General features: G+C 40.7%; 1 protein-coding gene across 2 annotated transcripts in view; it reads right to left on the bottom strand.

Annotated features, from left to right (window-relative positions):
* The window catches only part of AIG1 (androgen induced 1), a 130,777-nt gene that overhangs the window by 10,260 nt on the left and 95,145 nt on the right, over positions 1 to 25,372 (bottom strand). For both annotated transcript variants that reach the window (XM_068938528.1, XM_068938529.1), the window contains one exon: positions 3,694 to 3,809. In XM_068938528.1, the coding sequence (XP_068794629.1) occupies positions 3,694 to 3,809 (116 nt within the window). The remainder of the gene's footprint in view (positions 1 to 3,693; positions 3,810 to 25,372) is intronic.

The raw sequence follows: 25,372 nt of genomic DNA, 5'->3' as shown, positions 1-25,372 counted from the left end.
ATTAAAGTTTAAAGGTACCTGAGCTGCTTAAATTGTTTTATTAAAGAACGAAAGAATGAATCAAGTCCAAGCTTGGCACATGGAGAGGCAACTGCTGTTGGATTTGAGATAGAAAACAAGAGAGCAGGTCAAGTTTTTTTTGCTCCCAAACACGTAGCCCAGCATAACTAAAGCGGCCGAGTCAGATTCTTAGGGTCTGGTTATTTGGCACCCTCAAGAGCTCAAAAGCAGAAGGAACAAAAAAGCCATTTTAACTAAACCTATTTGTCTCAGTTTATTTTAGGGACATATTAGGCTCTGATATTAGTTGCCATGAGGTCATTCTTGTTACAAGGACAACAGAGTTCTGGCTCTTTTCTGTTCCTTGACAACCAACTCCATATACCCATTGGCAGTATTTTCTGGTAGTATTGGCAAGCTCTTGGGTTTTCTTAGCACTGTCTAGATTTAACAATTCAATACAAATTGTGACCTTTTCAAGCCATGCTAAATAAAGCCAATTGGCTTTTCCCATCTTATCCCATGGCCTTGGTCCTGAAAGTCCATGTATGGTGTGCAACAGGCAGTGCTAGTCTGTGAATGTTTTGCCTGGGCACAGTTCCTTAAGAGTAAGGGAGAAATCTCCCTCACAGAGAGTAAATGAGCTAAGCGTGCCTGCTCAAATGCTCTCCTAAGGGACAGAATGTGAAAAAAAAAAAAAAAAAAGAAAGAAGAAAAGGTTTTACTCTTCAGGAAAGGCTTTATCTCAGCTAACATGTCTCTGAATAATACTTGGGATATCAAACTATCTAGCTATGTTCTTCCTACTTTAGCGAATCTATTCAGAATTGTTGGCTTGTTTTCTCATTTATGAAACACATAGAATAAAAGCTCCCTATTCCACCATCCCTTCCATACATGAAAGATTCAGGCATGTAAGAAATAAAACATAAGCTTTCAGAGCTTTTCCAAATCACAGTTGAAAAAAAATTCATTAACAAACTCAAGCCTAAACAATACCCTCCTGTATGCTCCTTTATAGGGCAAAGTGTGACTTGATACATAAATCATGTAGAATGGTCTGAAGGTTTCACTTGAGGTGGGGAGTGCACATGCACAAAACATGGAGAACATCTGATTAGCAACTGTCTCCATTTTATCCTGAGACAGTTTCAGTGAAAACGCTTCTGCTGAGGGAAGAATTACAAAGGAAGAAGGAAAAACTGTCAAGCAGCAGACCTCAAAGGTAAAAAAACAACAACCCCCCCCTCCCACCCAAGAACTAAGCACCAGCTGGGGATCCACAGACAACCAAAGATACAAAGGAAGACAGTTCCACAGTGGTGTTATGTAACCAGGTCATTTGCAGGTGTAGTCTCAATTTTAATGCACTGTGCTAACCTTGAAGGGTCAAAAGGATACACCACTAAGGGCAACAAATCCTAATTAAATAACTCCAAAATCTAAGTGAACGAGATCAGTACTTCAATGTGGTTACTTGGCAGCAGGAAGACAGTGAACTTTAGCTGTGAAAGGTAGGCTCACACTAAGAGAGAGAGATGAAAAAAACACTTTTCATATTTTCTGGTAGATTTCCCCAACCTGTAAACATCAGGTACACTGCAGTGACACAAGTGAGCCATGACTGACATGTGGCCTCAGTCAAGTATTAGATAGAGCCTTCAATAACACTTTAATTTTGAAGATGTGCAGAGTTTGCAGATGACGGCAGAGTCCATGTCTCCCTCCGGTCCTACCAAAAGATCTCCTTCCATAAGAACGGAAGGAGACATCATAGACTGTAACCGCAAAATTTAGCAGGATGACTTTCAGATCTGAGAAAAAATTGTCTCAGATCATCTTTTGAGAAATCACAGCTTGGAAGAAGGCAAATCACTTGAGAGTAGTTCTGTCCTCTTTGGAAATATCTTTCAGGTAGATAAAACTAATAAACAGTAAAAACAAAGGTAGATGATAGGAGAATGTAACTGGTGTCCACTTAGTTAATTTTTTAATGCATATTCTATTCCCTCCTTTTTATTTGTCCTACAGCCCTTCCACCCTCTACTTGTAGCTGTAAGATTTAGATGCACTGTAGCAGGCAGCATCAAGACATATGTGCCCTTTCAAATTACTGCTTTCAGCAAGAAGTTTTTTGATATCTGGAAAAGTATACATGGTCCACTGTGCTGTGTCCCCATTCATACATAGTAAGACAACTGATCTGTAGCCTATGATATCATGATGTGGGTGATTCAAGACAATCCCTAGCATTACAGGTCAGTATAAATATAAGTGCACAAGCCATTGGAGAGAAAAATTTTCTTCCTCACACTGAATTCTCCTCACACTGATACTATTATAGCTTCTTGGAAAAATTTAAGGACACCCTTGTTTTTATTTCCCTTACCTAATTGGACTGCTTCAATGTTCCATTCCTCTGCAATACTTTTCCACGGATCTACTCAGGTGATTTTGAGAGAACAGGAATTGCCATACTAGAACAGAACACTGCTACGATAACTCTGCCATCCTGCCTCTAGGCACCATCAGAGGAAGGTGGAGAAATATCACAGTTGTGCATTATTATACATGGATTTAAAAAATTTCCTTTGCCTTGATGGATGAGATTGTCCTTATCTTACCAACTGCAATTGCAAATATTGTTCTTTCTTAAGAATGGCATATATGTTTGTAGAACTAAATGCAGAATCTGAGTAGTGTCGTGGGATACAACATCTGATTTCAGCCGGACTATCATCGTTTTATGATCACTCAATGTGTGTTGATGTGCATCTATAATGGCCTCTATTTCATAGGACAAAAGGGGCAAGTCACATAGTTGAGGCAGTATGACAGTACTGTCTTGAGCCTGCGTTCCTCTCTCATTAGTCTGACCTTACTTGACTTGAAAAAGCAATATTATCCATAGTTTTGGAAACTGTCATCTTAGCTGAGGGAAGGTTGTTGTGAAGTGAGAAGAAGGGATATGAGAAGAAATAAACAGGAGGTCATGAAAGGTTTCCAGACAGGATAAAAAAAAGTTTACGGTATCAAAGGAGCATTGTCAACAAAACAAAGGTTTAGTAAAAAATAAAACGCCAGAATGACTAAAGTAAATTAACTCTGTTAGGTAAGTCAGGTGCTTGAATAGAAACTCGGTCCCAAAGACCAAATTTAGTGCTGTATAAAAAAGATTATTTCTGTTTAGTTTAATTTTTCACAAACATTTGCATCCTTTAAAATAAACTGCAGAGAGTTTAGATTACTGGCTTATTCTGTAATCAATTTTACAGAAAGAATTTATGAACTAGTAAAGAAAAAAGACAGCATTCTATCTTTTCTGTTGTGCCTTAAATACTGATGCAGGAAATCATTTGCCTATTCTCAATTTTATTTGATAGAACAAAAACCCTAAGCAATAAAACTAAGGTCCAAGAAAAACATTTAGCTTGAAAAAAGGTTGAAAAATGTACCCTTGGAAAGACCACTGCTTACATGGGATTGTTCAACAAATTCCTGTTGTGTGAGGTTTGGCATATACTTTCTAAAAATATAAGCATCTGGGGAAACCAGACAAAGCCCAGGTCTTGGACGAAACAAGGCATGCAGTGTGGATCTGTTAGTGATTATATCCATAATGAAATATGTGCCCAAATTTAGCAGTACAAAACCCCCAATACAACATGAAAACACAGTGTGTACAGTCCTTACCATAAAATATAGCCAACAGCAAAGGTGCATACTGCAGCCAGTCCACAGCTCCTGCTGGGATACTGATGATGTGTTGTTCTCATCTCGATTAATATAAAGGGCAAAACTGTTGTATGCTAAAAAACCAAAACAACGGGGAAAAAAGCAGGTGATACAAACGATTCTCACTGCATTTCCATATTAGTTCTACAATAAGAAATGTAATTACAAAAAATTCAACACAATTTCTTGATCATTAGAAAGAAAAGGCAAAATGAGTCTCTAAAGCAGATCAATAACCCAAATACTTAATATTGCCTTTATGCTGTCCAATTGTTTGAGAGAGCAGAGGAAAATTAAGCAAGCAGAATGCACTTTTCATTTTGGCCAGAAATCCAAGGAGGGTATTCAGTAAGTAAAAACAGAACATGGCACTAGGGGACAAGGGACGCAGTCCCAGTTCAGCCTTGCAATTGCTCTGCAATCTTTGCCGTTCACGACCCTTAATTTTGACCATACAAGTTAGGGGGCAAAACATCTGATTTGCAAGGCTTTAGGCACAAACAAAGCCAAATGAATGAATATAAATGATGCTTCTGAGAATTAGGCTACATGTCTCTCAATCTGTGGACCTGAAAACAGGGACATATTTTCGGATTATAGTCACAATACCTCTGTTCTTCCATCTGTAAGACAGGAGCAATTATCTTCCTCAGAAAGGTGATGTGAATCTTAATTTGTTAGTTGTGTGCAAAATGCTTTCAGATTCCCAAATGAAACATATGAAAGCCAAGGCTGTAAAAACCCTTTTCTGCCACTTGTCTTTATTTAGCTGTGAAAGTCCTTATTTTGTCATTTTTCCATACACTTCTCCTACACTGCCCCTTCTGAGAAGGTCTGTTCATCCAATTAATGTCAGCAGCATGAAAAATTGCATTTAGCCTGCCCCCAACACTTGATGTCTAGATTTCTGAATGCTGGCAGGCATGAAAATATACATAAGTGAAGCACAGACATGTCAGGAAACCCCTCCTCCCCATCATTTTTGCATATACAGCTCAGCTAGAACTGACATTATTGGTGACTCTGGAAACACATACTGCTTTGCCAGCACGGGGCCAAATGATCGCTGGTGTATCTCTGTCAGCTTTCAAGGAGTTACTCTGGTTGAGAACTTGGCCCTGAAATTACTGTGACTGTGCACAGAAATCTCCTGCTGTGTTCAGTGGGAGGTCTGCAGGTGCAAGGATTGCAACAGCAGCCTAAGCCATAAACCAGGTTCAATCCTTTCCTAACATTGGCTCACAAATTGGAAAAAATATCATTGCTTAAGGCCACATTCTGCCATCAGATGTGCACGTGTAGTTCAGGGGGAGCTGGAGGGCCGAATTTGTAAGAATAACACTGAAAGTCCACTGAAATTTTAACCAACAGGAAGGCAGGATGGGCACAAAGTAGAAATATCCTTGTGGGGTAATGGGTCTAAATGAGACAAAGCAGAGCAGGGGTTCTGAGCCTTTAACAACTGTGGAGAAAGAAGAATTGTTTGAGCGGGAAAGGATAAGATAATGGAAATGCTCCGGTTCATAAATGTAACATGATTTGAATTGGATAACTGCTCTGATTTTCAATACATTAGTAATTAATGACTAGCATTTGGAGAATGTCAGGTGGATAATACAGCAGTTAGGGGAGCTTTCAATTTCTTCCTCTTTTAACAATTTGTTCCGCCCCTATTCCTTTAAACAGTATAAATCATCATCAAGGGAATGCAGAGATGTTTTACGTGTGGTCTGTGATAGAGATGCCCACTATTAGTAGAAAGGTCTATTAACTGAGCAATACCTTCAGAGTCCATTAACAGGGGCTGACAGTAAGGCAAGCCCTGGAGATTCACTTGTAAGTCTTGCATCTGTACAAAAAAAGGTCTTTAAGCAGAGATCAGTACCTCACTCTATATACCCCTCAAAAGCAGTGTTGCTGGAGGCTGTGTTAAATGTCTCCTGCTCTGGCTCCATAATCTCTTTAGGGAAAAAAAAATAGAAAGCAACAAAGACTGTTAACTCTAAAAACCACCCTTGGTATTTCTTCCATGATGTATGCTTGTGATCCAGTCCCTAAGTCTTAACTGCTCACTATAAATATGATAGTTACAGGGGTTGTGTACAGTATTTCTCAATTGAAATCTGCTTGCCATTTTAGACACTACTTGTTGATGCGTTCTTCATTGACAATAATAACCCAACAGTGTTCAAGTTAAAAAGTAGCTAAAATCATTTCAATAACTGTCCCCTAATCTTGAGCCCTTTTCTCCCCTCCCCATTTTCTGTGGTTACACAACAAAAGAGGTGATTATTTTCCTAAATTCTCCCTTACGCTGTTTTCTAAAAGGCAAGATAATGAGCTATATCGCTGAAGAATTTATGTACAAAATCCTGTCAAAAGCATAGTGCAAAGTGTAAGGAAAGCAGAGACATATATCTTTAATCTCAGTCAGTTACAGCAAATGCAGCTGCTACCTGCAAGCACTGCAGTTTTAAAAATCCAGAGTATGAATTTTTGTTAAAAATGTTCTTGTGAAACTGCCACTTGAAAAAACGGTTTCAGACGCTTTACCCAAACTACAACAAAGACACTATTTCCTTCTCCTACACAGTCCCTCCAGAAACCTTAATTTAACAATCATGAAATTTTGTAAGCAGGGATACCTTCTGTCTAACAGCGCCATTTAAAACTCTGGAGCTATGAATACTAGATTTGAATCAGACTGGCATTTGGACTAGTGCCTGGTAAAGGTGAGTAGGGGTTAAATGTGCTTGGAGTGAGATCCGTCAGGACTGGGAAAGCTGCAAAAGGCCAGAAATTTCATACCATCTAACTTTTTTACCATCTGATGTCTGAATAAACTTGGGCCATTTGGAATCTGATGCTTAGAGAGAAAACAGCATTGGCGCTTTCTTGAACTGTTTGTTAAAGATCATGCCATGCTGACCAGAGATGCCTGCTTGGTGTTTCTGGGACTGATCCCCTTTACTTACTGGCAGGCTAGATAAGGTCATGGGAAGAACAGCACAACATTTCTCACTTTGTTTGTCAAAGTATCTCCGCAGGCTTACTTGAGAGAAGACTAGGAATGAGGTGGTTCAACTAATACGAAGGTTTAAATGATGGGAACGATTAGCCACTGTAACAGCTTTCCAGAAGCAGTTACTCTCCATCATTTAAAGTCTTTAAGAAAAGGGCTTGTTTCTAATAAGGGTATAATCACTAGTATAGTACTATGATACAATAGTAGTAAACTATACTAGTACTACTAAACTATGCTATATTGTTCAGGCATTTGTACTATGAGCTAAGTATCTATAAGGAAAGCTGCATCTTTACCTGGATAGCTTATTCTAGTCCCGTTGAAACCAGCTGCTCCTGTAAAAGACAGTTTTGCCTGTGTCACTGCATGACACTAGACCTGTGTGAGCAAAGTAGTGGTACGTCAATAAAGCTTTTGCAGCCAGGTATTGGAGCACCCTCTCTATCAGCTGAGAAGGCAAAACTCGTTCCCTGAGTGCTCAGCATGTTAGTGCAGCGCCGAGGAAGCTCCTGAGCCCTTCCTTTAGCAGGGCCTTCCAGCTTGCGCTCGGTTAACTGTATCCGCTTGCAAGAAAACATACCCTGTTGGCTTCTCACGCTGCGACCGTCGTGCTGCCTGTCAGGCTGTCCTCCAGCCCTCAAACTCCTTTTGCTCCTGCGTGTGAAAGGCAGTGACCCTCTTACTCATTTTTAATCCCTCTCTGAAGTGTTTTGGCTGCCAGGACTATCGTGTGAGCTGAAGTACTGTGGTAAGCTCCCATTAACCAACCACTGCGTCGTCCTGCTCTGATCCTGAGTGGCAGTTTGCGCCCAAATCACTATCTGTCCCTGCAGTCTGCGATCCGGCAGGGTCTGTCACCTCCATCGCAGCATTTCCTGCAGCTCACTGAACCTCCTTGTCACTTCAAGAAGCAGATAAACTGTTTAGCAACACTCCAAAGGAAATTTCTCATTTCTGGGCTGAGACAGACTTGGTATATGCTGTTTCAAACATACCTTCATGTGATCAAAATATACATTCACTGAAATAGGACACTTTAATTATCACAGATCTTTACAATGAAAGATAAAACTGAAAAATGGCATGGCAAAAATGAATGGCATAGTCATGTGCCATTCATTCTGGTCTGGTCTTTTTGCTTGCAGAGAACCCTGCCAGCTATGTGGAGACCCTGCAAGCTATATATATGGAGAGTGTGTTGGTGTGTGTGGGGGGGGGTGGGTGTGTATCTCCATATATACATATATATATAAATCACCCTAGCTTGCTAAGTCTGCTAGTCCACACATAGAGGAGCAAACTGCAATTTCCTCCCCATTTTGTGTCCTCCGCACAGTGCAGCTTCCTGACGTCCAGTCACTTACATATGGGTAAGGGCACAGAAAGCTCTCGGCTTGCATGGGCCACATCGGACCAAATTAGGAGGCAGTGAGCTTGCACAGGTGGGCAGGAAATTTGGCATGCTGAATCTTCAAATGCTGGTCAGGATGCATGAAGATTGAGAGAAACTGGCTTGACTCTTGGAGTCCAGGTGGAATTTGCAAGATATCATACAGATAACTTGATACTGAAAACACTCAGGGGATTATAACCAAAGGAGCAACTTCTGAGTGAAGCTGAATTACCATACGCTGCAATAAACTACCCTTAGAGCTGCAGGCAGATTTGTTCTTAGAACCACTGCAATTGCTCCTGAGAGAAACTGTGCTCAAAAGGCATATTCATTAATGGTTCTTTAAAGGATAATTTTAAAACTTGTACCACCCTCCTTATGGTATATATGTGCCTAATGAAATTTTAAACTGGAAAATCGTATAACAAATGGGCACATCTTTGTCAGCTTAACAAATTGAGTTTTGATGGAGGACTGCACTTTCCCATTTTCAGGTATATACTGCAACAGGTAGTCGGAAGAAAAGATTTTATGCAAATCAAGTACATTAAGAATGGGTTCTGTAACAGTCTTTAGACAAATTAAATACTCACTTTTGAAAGCCTGATTATATGTTTTATCTTCCAACCAGTAAGTGCTGCTTTTTTTAACATTATTTTCATCAACACCTTGCTTAGGCTTTTTCCTTCCTTAACTGTGTTTTAAAGTGAATTTTAAAGCTTTTTAAAAGGTACTAAATTGGTAGCTTTGTATACTGGTATCTTCTGTCCTTAGCACAAACTACAGCAGTTCTATCTTCCCACTAATGTGACCCAGTCCGCACCTGCAGAAACGCTTCTGAATCACTTTTAAGACAAGGATTTCAGACTAAAAAATCTGTCCTTTGAGATTCCCAGTTAGCATGCAGAAGTTCTGTGGTGATGATGCAATTGTTTGGGAGGTCACACAAATTGTAATTAATTCACTTTAACCAACACAGACTACGCCTTATTACTCAATTTGATCAGACTAAAACCTACATGTTACAGGATATTTTAGTTCAGTGGAAATACTGTCAACTTGCCATTCCCTCCATTGTGAGGGCTTAAGCCCATGGGCTTCAGCCCATGCTCTTAAGAGTCAGCAAAATCTAGTGGCAACAAAGGAGGCTTTGAAACTTTGATGTTACCAGAATTTTAATCGATGGATCGTGTGAGTCCTGGAGGTGCTGGTTTCTCCCTAGAATAAGTTAAAAATATTGCTCTGGAATAACTGCTTTTTTCTTATTGTCAGTAAGTAGGTATCCACAGAAACAAATGCGAAGGTAGGTGCCTGGCAGAGTTGCACTAGGATAGGTGGCACAGGAGGGTGGCAGAGCAGCATGTTTATTAAATGGCCTGAGAAGCTAGAGTTACCAACCAGACCCCTATGGAGTGCATCAGGGCAGTCTGGCCGTGCTGTCCACTCAGGAGCCTCTGGAAGGCTCAGAAAGGAGAGATCAACTGAAAACCTGGCCTTCTTTCTCTATTTCCAGTAGCCAGTGTGTTGGATGGGAGTATTTCAGAGGGGATCTATCAGTTGGATGCTGCTGTGGTGCTACAACTAAGTTTTCCTTCCCCACTGCAGTGATCAAGGATGCTGGAGGTTGTACCTTTTGAATACAGTTACAATAGTAATAACTGACATTGTGGTAACCTGTGGCCATTAAGGATATAAACTAAAGAACATTTATGACAGCTCCCTTAAGTGAGTCTTCTACCCTTCTCTCAAGTTGGTAATAGTGATTCCTCTCAGAGACAAGTTACTGGACTAGATGGACCAGCGGCATGACAATGAGCGGCATTTCCTATATTCCTAACCTCTTGCTGTCACAACCAAATTCCAGTTTGTTGTTTGTCTTTCTGAATTCCTTTCTAAATTCTAGTTCCATCAGTGAGATGTTATCCTTCACTACTTCTTCTGAGCTCACATGCAGATTATGTGTATATGTAAACAGCTGCTGCATATCAGAATGAGTGAAGCAATCTGTCTGCATCTCTTTCCTACTTCTCAGGGGTTTGTGTAACCCTTTGCAATTAAAGGTGTTTTAGAAACTATCCGCAAAATAACCTATGTCCATTCCTCTTAATTTAAAATCATTACAAGTGCATTTACCTTAGGAGTCAATACTTACAGGTCTGAAAATCTCTCCAGTTGTAGTCAGCACCATCTGTAGTGTAATAATAGTAATAAAGCTGCATTTTCCACACTCTCCTAGTGGAGCTAAGTAGAGCACCTGATCACAAACTTTGAAAACTAGGGGCATGATTGAACCTGATCACAAACTTTGAAAACTAGGGGCATGATTATGATTTACTTGCTGAGAAACTTCTCAGAAAGGAACAGCTGGCAAGAGAGTATTTATGTGTCATCTGAAGGATGATACCTTCTACCAAGGCAGCCTAATCCATAAAGAGAGCAGTGGGATATCAGAACTGGGTGTATAATAAATTGGAATCCTTGAGTGAGTCTGAACCCTTCTGAGACTAAAAGCGCTGGTAGCACTTTTCATTTTACAAACGAGAAATTATGACTATTAACTGAGACATATTGCTGCACAGGATGCACTCCAAGGCAGCCACAGACAGCTCATTAATTATTATCGTAGGTTGAAGGGAGGAAGAAGTATTATATGATCTAAACAAAGACCAATACCATATAATGCCACAAAACAGACAAGAGCCAGAGATAACCATTCTCAGTCAATGTAAGAGTGCAGTGTTCTTTCAAAAGAAAATTGACACTTCCTTTTTAATGCTATCCCCTCTCCTTTTCTGTAGATAAATATAGTGGATATAGTACATTTGATTTAATAGGAATTGTATAATAATAATTTCTCTGTGCATACCTAATGTTGACAGATTCCTTCTCCTTGTTTCTGATACAGGCACTATAGACTACATATTAAAATGCCATTGTCAGTCTGATCTCACCCCTGGGACTGTATTAGCATCAAGGAGGCTATATACAGGTGTTTTTCTACAGAATTTCCTCAATGCCAACCACTGAAGCATTTCAGCACCCCAAAAGTATTACGTTATATACCCTCACAGTAGTACTGCACTGTAGGGACAGTATACCCTATCTCCCTTTTGCAGGAGGGGAAGACAAAGTGGAATGACTCACTAAAGGTCATGTAGGGTAGTCATGGAGGGACTGAGAACCACATTTTAATCTTCAGTTCCAGTCCAGTGTATTAGCCTAAAACCAGCAAACACGTATAGAGAATTAACAAAACACTGGTAAGAAACGCCTTCTACTCACTCGAATTTAAAGCCCTGAGTCATCTTGGCCCTCTCAGTTGTTACCTCGATTTACCCTCTGTCCTGGTTCCCCTCTGTTTTTGGAGACTTTGCCAGTCGTCCTCCTCCGAGACATCCCTCTCCAGTCTCTCAGCTTCTGCTGGTTCCAGCTGCTTTCTCGCAGCTCCTGCCCTGCCAGCCCAAGCGGTTCCCTCTGTGCCCTCCTGGCCCTGCTTCAGTCACTCCCGCAGTGACACCTTCTCACTTTTGTCTTGGTCCCTTTCAGTTACCACAGGTCCTCCCTTCACATCCATCGGTACGTGTGCCAGGTACATATAATGCCTTAACTTGAGATACAGCAAACTTTTGGTCACTTGGGCTTGAAATGAGATGGCATAGCAAAACTACACAAAACCAGTGCTATGATGCCAGCCGAAACTGCATTGGCATGCCACATGTTTAATCTTTTTTAAGTCTGTGTAATTCAATATGACTATTTTTAATGTTTGTCACATATTCAGCTATCACGGGAGTGAACACATTAAACACATGCAAAGTACAGTGTCATGCAAGTCATCGCTCTCCTTTCACTTTAGCTAGGCTTTCTGTTCTTGGCACTGTCTGGGCTCCAGTGATGTACCCAAACTCCCTGGTTGGCTCCCAGCAATGCGCATGGCCATTACTGTTAAGAGACTTTTGCAATATAAGTGCAATTATCAAAGCGGAGGTTCTGTGCGCTCAGTCACAGCTAAGCCAGCCCTGTGAACCCCAATTTCCTTTCAACCTCTAGTCACTATTTTTGCCACAAAGTCACTTAAAAAAACACTCCACTAACAATTTTGAACGTACACATGCACACACACGCCCAGCGAAGGTAACACTCATTAATCACAGCATTTGTTCAGCTCATTTGCCTCTTACCAGCTAAATCATTTGCCGCAGGACTTCTCAAACTACTATTTGCAAAAAGGTATATTCAGGTAAAGAAATATTTCCTTGTTTCTTACAATAATCCATAAAAATCAATGTGTTCCACATATACAGTTATGTGTACCACAGAGATTTAATTTACATGATTGCTGTGTCTTTATGCAGGTCATGCTGAAGGCGTGTTAGTAAAATCATTGAGCTTCATGTATTCATAGTATAAATGTCACTAAAGAAGGCTTGCAGATATATTTTAGCAATGGTTTAAAACAATTTTACTCATATGGAAAACAGTATTCCTCTTCTCGAAAAGCCAACTCCTTCCATACCATGAGTCCAACTGCACAGGCCTCAGAAGGAAAAAACAATTTGTATCAATGTTTTCTAAATCTCTTTAAATTAGTTGAAAAGCTTATCTATACATAAAATCTGCCATGTTCAATTTTAATATCTGGCAATCTACCAGGGGCAGCACTGAGGCTTTTAGAGAAGGATATTTTTGGCTTTCTGATAGCAAAAGGATCCTCTTTCTAACCCGAACACACTGGACTTTGAAACTGTCATGGGTCCAGGATTGAATATTGGTTGTCCTGGGCTTCAGGCCAGTGTAATTTGGGGAAAGAAATTCCACATTTGGGAAAATCAAGAACCCATTTTTTGGCAGTTTCTTTTGCAAATGGTGGCTCTTTGATGCTACTTGGAAATTTAAAATCCTGGAAGTGGTTACTGAAGAGGTGGATTTATTGGGTGTTTTGCAGGTAAGGTATCCAAAGGTCAAATCTGGGTCTATCCCATGGTGAGAGCAACCTGGTTCAAACAATTTCTCTCACAGATACTGATATTATGCTTATTTAATTCTTTGTGTATATTACACAGGCAAACAATTTAATAAACAACTCTGGGATGTGACATGACCTCCTAAGCCTTTTCCCTCTTGTATTACAGACAGCAGTAGACGACTAACATGAGCATGGTCTCATTACTGCCTCCAGCAATCTGTTTGTAATCAATTTTGCATGATGCGCCTTGCACTATATGCTTTAAGCTGCGAGTATTTCACTACGAGAGAGAGGTGCATTAGGAAAGAGCTTCTCAAGCAATGGTACACATGCCAGCGGCTGGAGGACTACACTTGCATCACTTCCACTTTCCTCCAGCTTCTGCAAACGTGCTGCACTACGCTGTGAGTTGCAGTTGTACCTAGGCAGCTCCTGCTGATGGACCGCATGGCAGTGATAAGCCGCAGTTGGGCAGCGTAGCAGCTCCCAGCTCAACACCCTGCATTGCGCAGGGGCTGTCCCTGCTGCAAGAAAAAAACCCTCTTGGACTTGCACTCCCTGCTCTGGACACAGAGGCCAGGCCAAGGCAGGGCCCAGAGCTAGCACACGATCAGTGGGGCCAGGAGCGATTTGCTTTAGGTGGGTGAACGAGGTGTTAGCGTGTGCTGGGGTCCTGGGAAGTGCAGGTATGTGGTGGGAGAGTAAGGAAGGCAGGAGGCATGTGCTGGTGCCCTGCATTTGTGAGGGGCATAGTGGGCAGCAGATGTGACTGAAAACGTTGTTGAGGGGGAAAATGAGGCTGGAGGAAGAAAGATGGAGGTTTACTTCTGCTTGTGTGTCTTTGAGAGCTGCCTCTCGCCTGCAAATGGATATGAGCAAACCAACTGAGGAATACCCTGAACTAAGGTCTTCTGTCATGACATTCCCTGCATATTTTATCCATTCTGTGACATACTTTATGAGAATCATTGCGTTTCAAATGCAATTAGTTCTAAAACTTTTTGTTTATGCTTTGATTGATCAGTAAAAGTCTACACATCATAGTAAAGGTAGCATTGTCTGACATAAAGACATTACAAAATCTATAACCTGACCCTTTAAAACCTGACTTGAGCCATCAGATTTGACATATGAGACTAGTTAAAATAGTGCTTCATGCAAAAAGCATTAGGTTAATACTGGATCAAGCAATGTTGCCAAACACACCCTGGCATAATTAATCATGAATATTTCAAAAACAGATCGCCTCCAAGAGGTTATTGATTTCCTGTCATGACACGTTTTCCTTATGAGGTGCTACAGTGCTATGTATCTGAGATGTGCTGGCATGTATTTTTCAGTGACTAAGCCTTGATCTATCTTTCTGGATTCCTGCCACTGCTGCATTGACATCTGCAACTACTCATGTTTGACAGCCTCATGCATGAGCTATGTGGCTTCCAAGTTGGATGGGATTAGTATAGGAGACTTTCTGAATACTTCAAATGTAATTGAAAGCAGATAAATACAAGGGTCTCAAGAGGGTGGCATACTTTTTTACAAATGGTATCACATTAAGTCACGCACATACACGCTTAGAACGAGAAAGCTCTCAGTGTTAACCAGCATAGTATGCAAGAAAGTGTTTGCCCTTGTTCTAAGATATGTATGAATCCTGATAATGTCACACCTTTCTAAAGTCTGAATATCTTGCATGGTTAAAGTGAGGTTCAGACAAGCACGCAAAGGTAACACATTTAGGGAGAAAGGTAGAGGAAGAAGTGTTTTGCCTTTCATCCATGCTTGAATTAAGGCACTACTACCGATCTTCTGTGAACCACCCCTGCTATGTGATGAGAGCTGAAATCAAACTCTCAAATTTACATGATTACTCACAAATCATGTAATCTCAAGATTATAAAGCTACAGTATAAAATGTCAACAAATATGAAATTAAGTTTTCTCTTAAAGCAAAATTCAACCACGTTCCTTATATAGGAATGTTCATTTACCTGTTTTTCTCAGTAAATATGGACATCGATATATTAATCGCACACATTAAACACATTTCCGTGTGTGTTTACTAAATACTGTAATACACAGGATGTAAATAAGACTGGCCTTAACACTGCCATACAGAATTTATCTTTTACATTTCCTTTCTTTTTTAGACTTTCGATTCTGCAAACATAAGTAATCTTGCTTTAATGCAGATAATGCAGAACTTAGTAAGGTCTCTTAATAGGAAAGAGACTACTATCTCCTGCTGCCAAATGCCTATTTGAGATTGCAGTGATGGGCAATATATCAACATCTCAAGAGGACTACGACCCTGAAGACATATGATATCAAAGGTTTCCAGGACAGTTAAGAGTCCAGTGAAGCAGAGACACCCATAAAATTAAAGCTATAGGCTGCTCTGCGCTGTCTGGTAGAGTCTGGCCTGATATTGTTCTGCTCACCTTAGCCTGATATGCCTGTCTCTGCTTCTCTCACTAACACTTCCATCGTCAGCCAGTCTGATCTCGGTGAGGTATCAGTGGCCTGCCTGGCTTTTCTATTCCAGCAATGAAAAAGGAAGAAGAGCTGCAGATGGGATGCGATTCTCCTTCTTGCCACACGGTTACATTTTTCCTAGCAAAGAGAGGAGCAAAGTGGCCACATGCATAAGGTCAGTGTTTCCTGGGAGAACCCTGTGGGTTTTTTAGAGGAGGTTTGTAATGAGACGAGTGGTTTTGTACCCTGGGGAACGTCGGAGGAAGGAGGGGCTCCTGCTCCACCTGGCTTTGCAGCCCCTGCCACGGAGTAAATTCCTCAAGGACTTCTGTTTCAGCTTCCCAGCAATATCAAACCAGCTGAAGCCCTAAGTACTTAGTGTGAGGTACCCCTTGGTCTCCTTCCTAGGACCCTGCTTTATGTGGTCTGAGAAGTTTATTAGTTTGGTGATACATGCAGTAACATAATACGTTTTTCTGGTATCAGAAAATTTACCTATATTCCCCTGTCACCACACGGTTTCAACAAAGAACTTCCTTTACATCTGCTCAGAAAGCTGTAAAATGAGGCAACTGTAAAGTTTTGCCATGCATCCTTCAAACTTGTCTGACCTCTTCCATATTGGGGGATGGATGCCACTATTGGGACTGAGGTCACCCAGACATGGAAGTGGCTCTTGACACCTTTTCTTTAAACATGGAAAAAAACTTCTTTACTGTAAGGGTGATCAAACATTGGAACAGGCTCCCAGAGAGGCTGTGGAGTATCCATCCTTGGAGATACTCAAGACTCAACTGGACACGGTCCTAAGCAATATGCTCTGCTCTGAGCAGAGGGATTGCACCAGAGGTCCCTTCCCACCTCAGCAACTCTGTGATTCTATTCTATGAACCTATGACCCCAAGTGCCTTGCTATTTGGTTACTGGCCTTTATAAGCCAGTCTTGTCAACCTTCAATATCGCTTGTCCCCTGTCCCCACCCCAGCCAAGACCAGGTTCTGTAAAAAGTTGCTGCTTTTTGCACATGGTCTTGATACCCACTCCCTTTGTTCCCTGGGGCCAGGGTACAGAAGGGCAGCTGAACTGCATTTTGACACTGTTTATTTCAGGATTCTGTTTTGTTCACCTTCTCAAAGCTTTTTATAAATACAACAGCCCTGTAAAACTGGTCACCATTTTGCCGGTGAGGAATGGAGACATGACAGGATGGCCATAGTCCTACATGCAAACCACTAAAGCAAGTGTCTCTTATTGCTAATGAACACAATGTGTGTAAATCTATGTTTGAGGTGGAAGTTTATGGAAATGCTTTTTATGTTGGGAAAGACTTCCCCTTTAACTGATAGATTTCATAATCTTAGCTATAATATTGTTCTGCTGGTACTGAAATACTTACAGTAACTACAAGTGTACCAAATGCAGAGTAAAGCCTTATAAAGAAGGAAGACGTCTGATTTTATAGAGGCCTTAAACTGGAGAATGGAGTTTGTTAGGAAGGGGAAAATGTATATTTAGTTAAGAGCACTCTGGTTCCACAACAATAACATTATCCACTGGGAGGGGGTGATAAAATTATCATTGTTGATAACAGAAGGACAGGATAACTGCCTTAAGTATATCCACCCAGAGTGCTGGTGTAGAAGCTAGAGATGTTTGCGAGGTGGGCCCAAAAATCTAGATGAGAAAATGAGATCTCCTAAAAAAAGCAGTTTAGCTGAGAAAGCCTGGCCTCCATCTCCAGAACCAGAGCTGCAGTCACTTCAGATGCAAGACAGACTTACTCAAATTTGTGTCTTTGCCAGTAGTACATGATGGAAAAAGCAAGGAAGGATGCTCTTCCTTGGAGAAGGAAGACTGACTTAAGACCATCACCACGACATGCTAACGGGAGAAGAGTCTTGCCTTACCTAATATTGTTGATTTATTAATCACTGGCTTTGCCATGTTACGTATTTCTTTTCCCCACCAATAAGGTTCTCTTTGCTTTAAGCCCATGGAGTCATTGCCAGCGAGTAGTTAAGCACTGCTTATTAGGGGCACCTAAATGTGCAATTCACTTTTGCAAGTTTCTAGGTAGTGTCTTGAACCAGGGTTATTTTCAGCAAGAATATCTAGGTGATTGAACCTGGCCCATTTTACTGGCAACAGTACTTGATAGATAGATTACATGATGTACACCCATGCCTAACTCCTAACTAAAGTCCTTTTGTCCCTCCTCTTCTTCTTCTGCTATAATACTTGCTTACTGTGCTACTGGACTTCATAATAGCATTTCTGCAGAAAATACCTGGCAGTTCATTGGCATTAGTATTTTAATTATTTGACCTCCTGAGTAACCAAATGGCCTACAAAACTGTGGGGTCTTTTTTCTAGGGACTTTCTTCAGTCCTGAGCTAATTTCTTAAACCTATCCACTCTTGAACAAAATTAAAACATAAGGAAAAATTTGCCAAGCTGACGAACCGTCCAAGACCAGCAGAACTACTATAAAAAGGACTTAAACTATATTTTGGTCCTTAGATAAATTCTAAACTTTAAATAGACAACTCTAGTACCTGCTCTCATGCATGACACAGCTCTCTTGTCTCAGGAGTAACAGCTACCGTTTTACTGTTTTGCTGTTTTACTGCTAACAAAAGAGCAAAACCAAACAAAAAAATCACACAGAATCACACAGAATGGCTGAGGTTGGAAGGGACCTCTGGAGATCGTCTAGTCCAACTCGCCTGCTCAAGCAGGGTCATCTAGAGCACATTGCACAGAATCGCATCCAGGCGGGTTTTGAATATCTCCAGGGAAGGAGACTCTACAATCTCTCTGGGCAACCTGTGCCAGTGCTCAGTCACCCTCACCATAAAGAAGTTTTTCCTCATGTTCAGACAGATCTTCCTCTGTTTCAGCAGAATTCCCAGCAAACAGGGCTGGAAAACAGATTAAGAGACCCTAGATAACCTAGAGTTACCATGGAATCAGCAAGGGTTACTATATTACAGTTCCTTTGATGGTGGTACATTATTAGTTTCATTAATAATAAAAAGAATTTCTGATTGTCAGTAAGCTTTATAAAAACTCCAATTAACTTTTATAAAATGTTTGTGAGAGAGGAAAAAATATATAAAAAAAAACTTTATCAATGAGGAAATGCATACAAAGAAAGTAAAAGCACCTTGTCTAAACCAAATCAATGGGAAATCAATGACTGATTTTGCACTGGAATGTAGGTGTTGGCAATGCCTTTAACTGGGCTCAGCCCACTTCACCATGTCTCCAATGTCAGGAGGTCAAACTCTGAAGATTCCTAGATTGAGGACCACAGCTACATAAGGGCTGGAAAGTATCATCATATACTCATGGCAGCAAGAGAAGAAAATTACATGGATAAAATCCAGTAGTTTAGGCACCTAATCAAAGCAGATTATTTAAAATCTTTTTTATTAAATGTGAGCACATTTGCCTCTGTAAATGTCAAGGTAGACATGCTAGAGGAAACACAAAAAGGCCAAAGGAATACTTGGGCTGTTGCCTGAGAAATTTATCCTTGTCCTGACCCCTCTCTGCTGGTGAAAGCAGAGAACAACTGGGACTTAAAACTAATGGACTTCAGCTCCAGGGCAACTTTAGACAGGGTCCATGAATGTGAGCTGAGAGTTAACAGCATGCATGCCCAGTGACTCATATGGTTTGGAGTCAAGGATCTGTGGCATCTCTTCAGCTAGATACATGAGGGGAAGCAGAAAGCAGAAAGGATGCAGTAGTAGCTAGGGAGCCAGGAACATCACAATGATATTTGGGAAGGAGTTCCTGTACTGTTTCCAACCTTCCCTTTGTAGGAAAAATTACAACAGATTTGTGAACAGGAATGACCACAAGTCTACAGAAGCTAACAAAAACTGGCACTTTGGTCTCCTCTCAGCCAGCCTTCAGACGGGATCAAGGAGTGGAAATGACTCTAGCAACACCAGAGGACGACCTCATGATGGCTGCAGACACACTACACACTCTTGTGCCACAAGCACTATCTGTACAGACGTTCATTTTCTCTCTCCCCCACACAATAGCTGAGTACCTGACAAACACTAATGAGCTTCTAACATTCCTGGAAGGTAGGGGTATGCTGTGTGCATTTCAGAAAGAGAGAGAACTGAGCTACAGAAACTATAAATTATTCGTGCACATTACATAAGTGGCAGCACTAAGAACTGCGTCTTTATACTTCAGGAAACCTTCTCTACTAACACTCTTCTTTACTTGTGGCTGAGATAAATGCTCCTTCTCACAGGCAAAAGGTCCTCTCTTGCTCTGCTCAGAGGCGATTTAATAGACGGTGGCGCACAAGATGTCTCTATGAAGCACCGCTCCGTGACTGGGCCTGGGTGAGGTGCTGACGACCTGAGTGCTTAATGTTGGAACTGTTTGAGTCATTTCTCCCAGGCAGGTCTTAAGGAGTTCTCTACTGTTTTTTCCTAGTGTATTTTACAGATGATGGACTGTCTTGGCCAAAAAGTGGAGAGTTTGTCTCACTCTGCATCTGGGAGAGGTCAAAAGCTCCTCTAACCCATAAATCCCTGTCTGAGAGTTGCGAATTGCAGATTAGATATTAAATCAATTGTTTACAGCTGCTTTTGAGGGGAGAAGGTTATTAAAACATCCTTTATTTTTGAGAAATGAAAATTGTGGATTTGGCTTTTTATTTTTTCTCTACCTTGGAAACAAAAATATCGGCAAGAAATATTTCTTGTTTTTTCCCTTCAAAAATAATAAAAAATTAAGTATTTGTTTGATTTCATCTGAAAAGACATATTGCCTTAAGAAGTAGTCTGAATTTAATATGTGACAAGGTCTAGTGGTAAAGTAATTGACTAACAATGTCAAAAAAAAATGTTTCAGTGTCTACCAGAATTCTTACGTGAAGAAAAGATACATCTAGCGGGACAGAAATGTAGTAGAAAGAGGGTAAAATCTTTGGAAGATCTTGCTAAAATTCATTTTTCATCAAGGACATTAGCACTCTGTTTGTCAAAGCATTCAGAAAGCTTCTTAATTCTGCTAGGCTCATCGCTAACACTGCTGCCTATGTTGGTACAATAATAATATCTCATTTAATAAGAAGCCACATTCTTTCATTTTGGGTGAGGATTTGCAAATGGCAGTCTATTCATTCATTTATCAATTTCAGATGCATTTGATAGTCTTCAGACTACTTGGGACTGAAAGTGGGAAACCAAAAATTAGATTAATTGGAATATGGCAACAGTCTTCAGTGCATTATACCATGCTTTGTGCCCTCTGTGGATTCCTATTTCACCTCAACTACCATTTTGGTGCTTTGGTTCTGTTGAGAATAAGGAACCCTCCACCCTGACTTTGTTTGGGATGAGCCATGACCATCTGAAGCATTCTTTCTCTTCATACATTTTACTTCTCTTTCCTCTATAAAATTCCTCTTTCCCTTCCTGCTTCCAGCCTCGTACTGCATGCGTGCTGCATCCTCCATTCACTCCTCACTTATGCTGTATGGTGTGAGGACGAGTGTTGACAAGGGCTTGATAGTGAATGTCCTGCCTGGCCTTTGGTAGGGAGGAAATTCTCCGGTCCATCCTTCTTAATGCTATATTCCAGTACTAGCTACAACAAAAACTCTCTCTTCATTCACAGCCCCCAGTGACAAGGCAGGCTCTCTTGAGACAGTGGCAGCTATTAAGTCCTCCAAGGAGTAAAGCTCATAAGAGCTGGAGAAAAAGCACTCTTGATTAAGGATGCTCAGGGAAAAGCAAATGAGCCACAACATTGGTACTTTTAACAACTGTGAAAGGCTATATTTTCCCCAAGTCTTGCAAGGATGCAAAAAGGAAAAAGTGACAGTGACACACTAAGCTCAGAGAAAATGAAAGGAGGGGAGGTAAAGTGCAGAAGCCATTAGAGACAATATATTACACATCAAAAGTGCCAGTTCTTGCTATTAATACAGCACAAACCGTTTATGCTCCGTGCTTACTGCTCAATGAGATGTGCAACTTACCTTGCATCTAGAGCGGGAATGTGTGTGAGGCAAAAGCATACAGATAGACATAACAGAACAGATGGTGAACATATGAGTCAAAGCCCACTCTGTAAACAGAAGAAAAGGATAGGTGGAAGAAAACTATTTTTATTAAGTGCTCTTAGCGTTTCCTGAGGACTCTCTTCCTTCAGCATAAGGAAACAGTCCTTATCCTAAGAAATTCCTAAGAATTTCTCCTATTGAGTGCCTTGGCAGAGATGTAAGTTTTGTATATCTGAACTATAAGATGAAAGTTCAGCACGGCTAATGATATTTGCGTAGGATGTATGTATCTTAGCGTTGAGGCTGACACAGGCTGAATATGTAACATACAAGCTGTATACTTCATGAAGATACACACCTTTCCAGCATTTACTCATTTCCATTTAATCTTTTAATTCTTTCTTAATCTCTTTTAAAGAAATAATGAAAGATGAGGAAACTCTCTGGATATCCTTTTTTTTTTTTTAATTCACTGACATAAAAGAGGGAAAATCATGGGGAGAAAGATAAAATGGGAGGAAGAAAATCTATAACGGTAAAAGTCCCAAAACACTGCAGTTTTAGTTTTGATGAAAAACTAGAAAAACTGCTGAAAAACTGCTGATAAACTTGGTTTAAAAACCAGCCAGCAAATATGAAAAAGAAAAGTTTCTGGCTAAAGATGAACGTTTATTTTTTGTTGGAAATAGCTTTTAATGACTTTATTAAGCCTCTTGATACCTTCAAAGTATAGAGTGCTATCAGTACAAAAATTCAAAACTCATTACAAGTTACATAATGTACTTTCATTATAATGTCCACACATAGATACCTTAGTAACTTGTACATATAGAACTCCTATCATTTTAAAGGTCCTCAAATTTTAGCAATCTTAAAATGCCAAGCACCTGCAAGATAACATACATCATTGTTGTTTTCACCATAAGGATATACGTTTGGATCTTCTTAAAATCCTCATAAAGAATTTTGGATTCCAAAGGCATACTGACTCCTTATAATATTTTAAGAAAGAAATCTGCTGTAAGTTTTTATTAAAGCCTATACAGAAGCACCCAGCAAATACACTTGTCTCTTGGCAGGTCAATTATTCCCAAGGTTTCCACACCAGGGATGAAGTCCTCTAAGATTCACTTTGCTTTCCCTCCTCTCTCCTCATCAGGTTTGAATTCTGATGTCTGCTTGCTGAAAGGATGAGTTAACTCAGAGTCAATGTTCTTATATTTTACTTACCTAAAGAACATTAGGCAAAGAGGGCCTATTCTATTATTTCCTTCAAAGCTTTGTTGCCATAGTATGATCTTGCATTTGATAGAGTCAAATGACTCTTGCAGTCCATACACAAATGGAAATGATATCACTACTTCTGTGGCTCAAATAATCTTTTTCACAATGACTGGATCACCTAAAACCACTTAGATTAATGAGGTGCTATTTAGACATGCAAGGGAGTTTAGAACAACCAGTGTTTTTTGCCAGGTGTTATTATTTAAAACACTTCCTCTTATGAATTCTAGACTGCATTTTGTTATTCATTTCACTAAACACTCATGGATGAATGGCAATTCCTGAATGTCTTAGAAACAACACCTTGAAAATGTCATTCGAATCAATTTTTCAACAGCACGAGAGGCTAGAAGGTAATTCACACTTCTTTTATGATAATCTTCTAGAAGAAGGACTGTAGTCATCTCCCTTTCTCCCCTCCTCCCTCCAAAAGTAAAGGATTATAAATTCACTCTGACTCAGTGCAGCCAAATTTAATAGGCTGAGAAAAACACTGCAGCCAGACTATACCATTAAGATTAGTAAATTATGAGAGAAGCCATCTCTAGCATTGCTCAGAAATGAATCTGTTCTTCCCTAGCTCCACAAAAGAATGGGAGAAGATTTCTGCAAGGTAAGTCTAGAAAATTTCCTTCCTCTTGTAAGGAGGAATTTCTCCACCACCAGCAACTGTTCCAGAGACATCCAAACCTGGCATATTGAACTTGGCCTCCTTCTAACAAAAGGAGCTCAGATCTCTGCTTTGTCTCCTAAATATCAGCTACCTGCTAACCTCCCTAGGGTCCTTTTTCCTAAAACTTCCAATGAAGTACACCTTAGGGGTTCATTGAACCTCCCCTGATCCACACACACCAAGACAATACTCCAGCACTCTCTCAAATTGAACTCCTCCCTGACTTTAAAATTAGCAGTAATTCTACTTACACAAACTAAGGTAAAGGAAAATGAAAAAAAAGAGGGAAATGCCACCCCTTTCCTCTAACTAGGCATGCAGAACAGACATCCTCCTATAAGTCTTAGTTACTTTCAGGCAGCCTGCTTGCTAAATTCTAGAGCAAAGTGTGGACCCACTTTCTAGCATGGCATTTGTTTCTGATGACTTCACATGAAGGATGCTGACATCACACAGTCAAGGACACTGCAGTCCAACCTCTTCACAGGGTGGACACTACATAATCTCTCTCTGATTTCACACATACAACTGCATGCGCTTGTCCTGAGTCTCAGCAGCTATGTTGGGAAGCTTGCAAATTTTCTGCTCTATTTAGGTACTTCTCTGGTTCGCCTTGTTAGAACAGTTTAATGATCTTTTGGTCTGACTGGTGCCTCGTCCAGGGAAAGATTAGTCTTCCCTTTCATCGTTCCTGGAAGCAGTAAAGCTGACTCGTAGGCCAAAACTTTTGAATTGTTCTGGTTTAAGCACATTTCATGACAATGTCTGCAACGTGGGGCTGAGGAGCTCAGCTCATGCTCACCTGATGAGATAGCCTCTTCCCCACAGCTCATTGGCTAGCAATGACCAGCACTCTGTGCAGCATCTCCCCTGTCACGGAAGATACGGCCCTAGAGAGAAGGGGACTATCTACAGTGTTTCTAGTTTCTGGGCTGCTGCAGGGCCAAACAGGTCCCTGAGATCGATGAGGGAAGCTCCACAGATGGCCTGGGATGAAAGTGAAGCTATGATGTTCTAGGAAGCATTTAAAAAGTGAATTCCTCACGTTGTTTACAGATTTAGAGCTTCCCATTTTTAAAGCAGTAGAAGATTTTAAACTGCACAGCTCCCTACCACCATTGCAGCTACTGAACCTTTCACATGTCACATGTTGTGTCTGTCTGTCCCATCAGAGAACTTTTCCCGTTAAATGAATTTTTGGCATGGCTGTTATGTTCTGTGCAGCGAGCAGAAAGCCAACGCACAGAGTAGCATTCAGTTTTGTAAAAAGCACCCCACAAATCAGGTCTCATCTATCTGTTTGCCTTTACCTTTCTGCCGGAGCCTCTATAATTAATTCAAACAGATATAAGTGCTTTTTCTCCCCTCTTTTTTGATGCTAGCTATTCCAACAGACTGTGCAGTGAAGCTGCAGCAATTTCAAAGGCTTCCGCTCCCTGCACAGAACTGAGCAGCTGCAAGAATAGCTCTTTGAAGAGGAAATGGCACCCAATGGGACTGGCAGGCAGCTCAGAGCTGAGCTCAAACAACCCCCAAAGTCCTTGGGAGCATCTGAGGACATCAAAAGAGGAAAGATCTAGGCTAGGAGAAGCCTGAGGAATTTAATTTAAAAGACTTCCTCCATCCCTAGAGCTTTCTTCACTGTAAGCAGCAGTGTCTGTGAGGAAGAGATTTTCTCACATTTGGCTGAGCTGACCCTACTCACATCGAAAGGCTAGAAATACAGGGTTGAGTACGAGGGGCAGCTGGATTCCTTGTTTATTTATTAAACCATAAAT

Source organism: Struthio camelus, chromosome 3 (genome assembly GCF_040807025.1).
Source record: "Struthio camelus isolate bStrCam1 chromosome 3, bStrCam1.hap1, whole genome shotgun sequence".
NCBI lineage: Eukaryota > Metazoa > Chordata > Aves > Struthioniformes > Struthionidae > Struthio > Struthio camelus.
The sequence above is the reverse complement of the archived record's forward strand: the minus strand, read 5'-3'. Positions and strand labels throughout refer to the sequence as shown.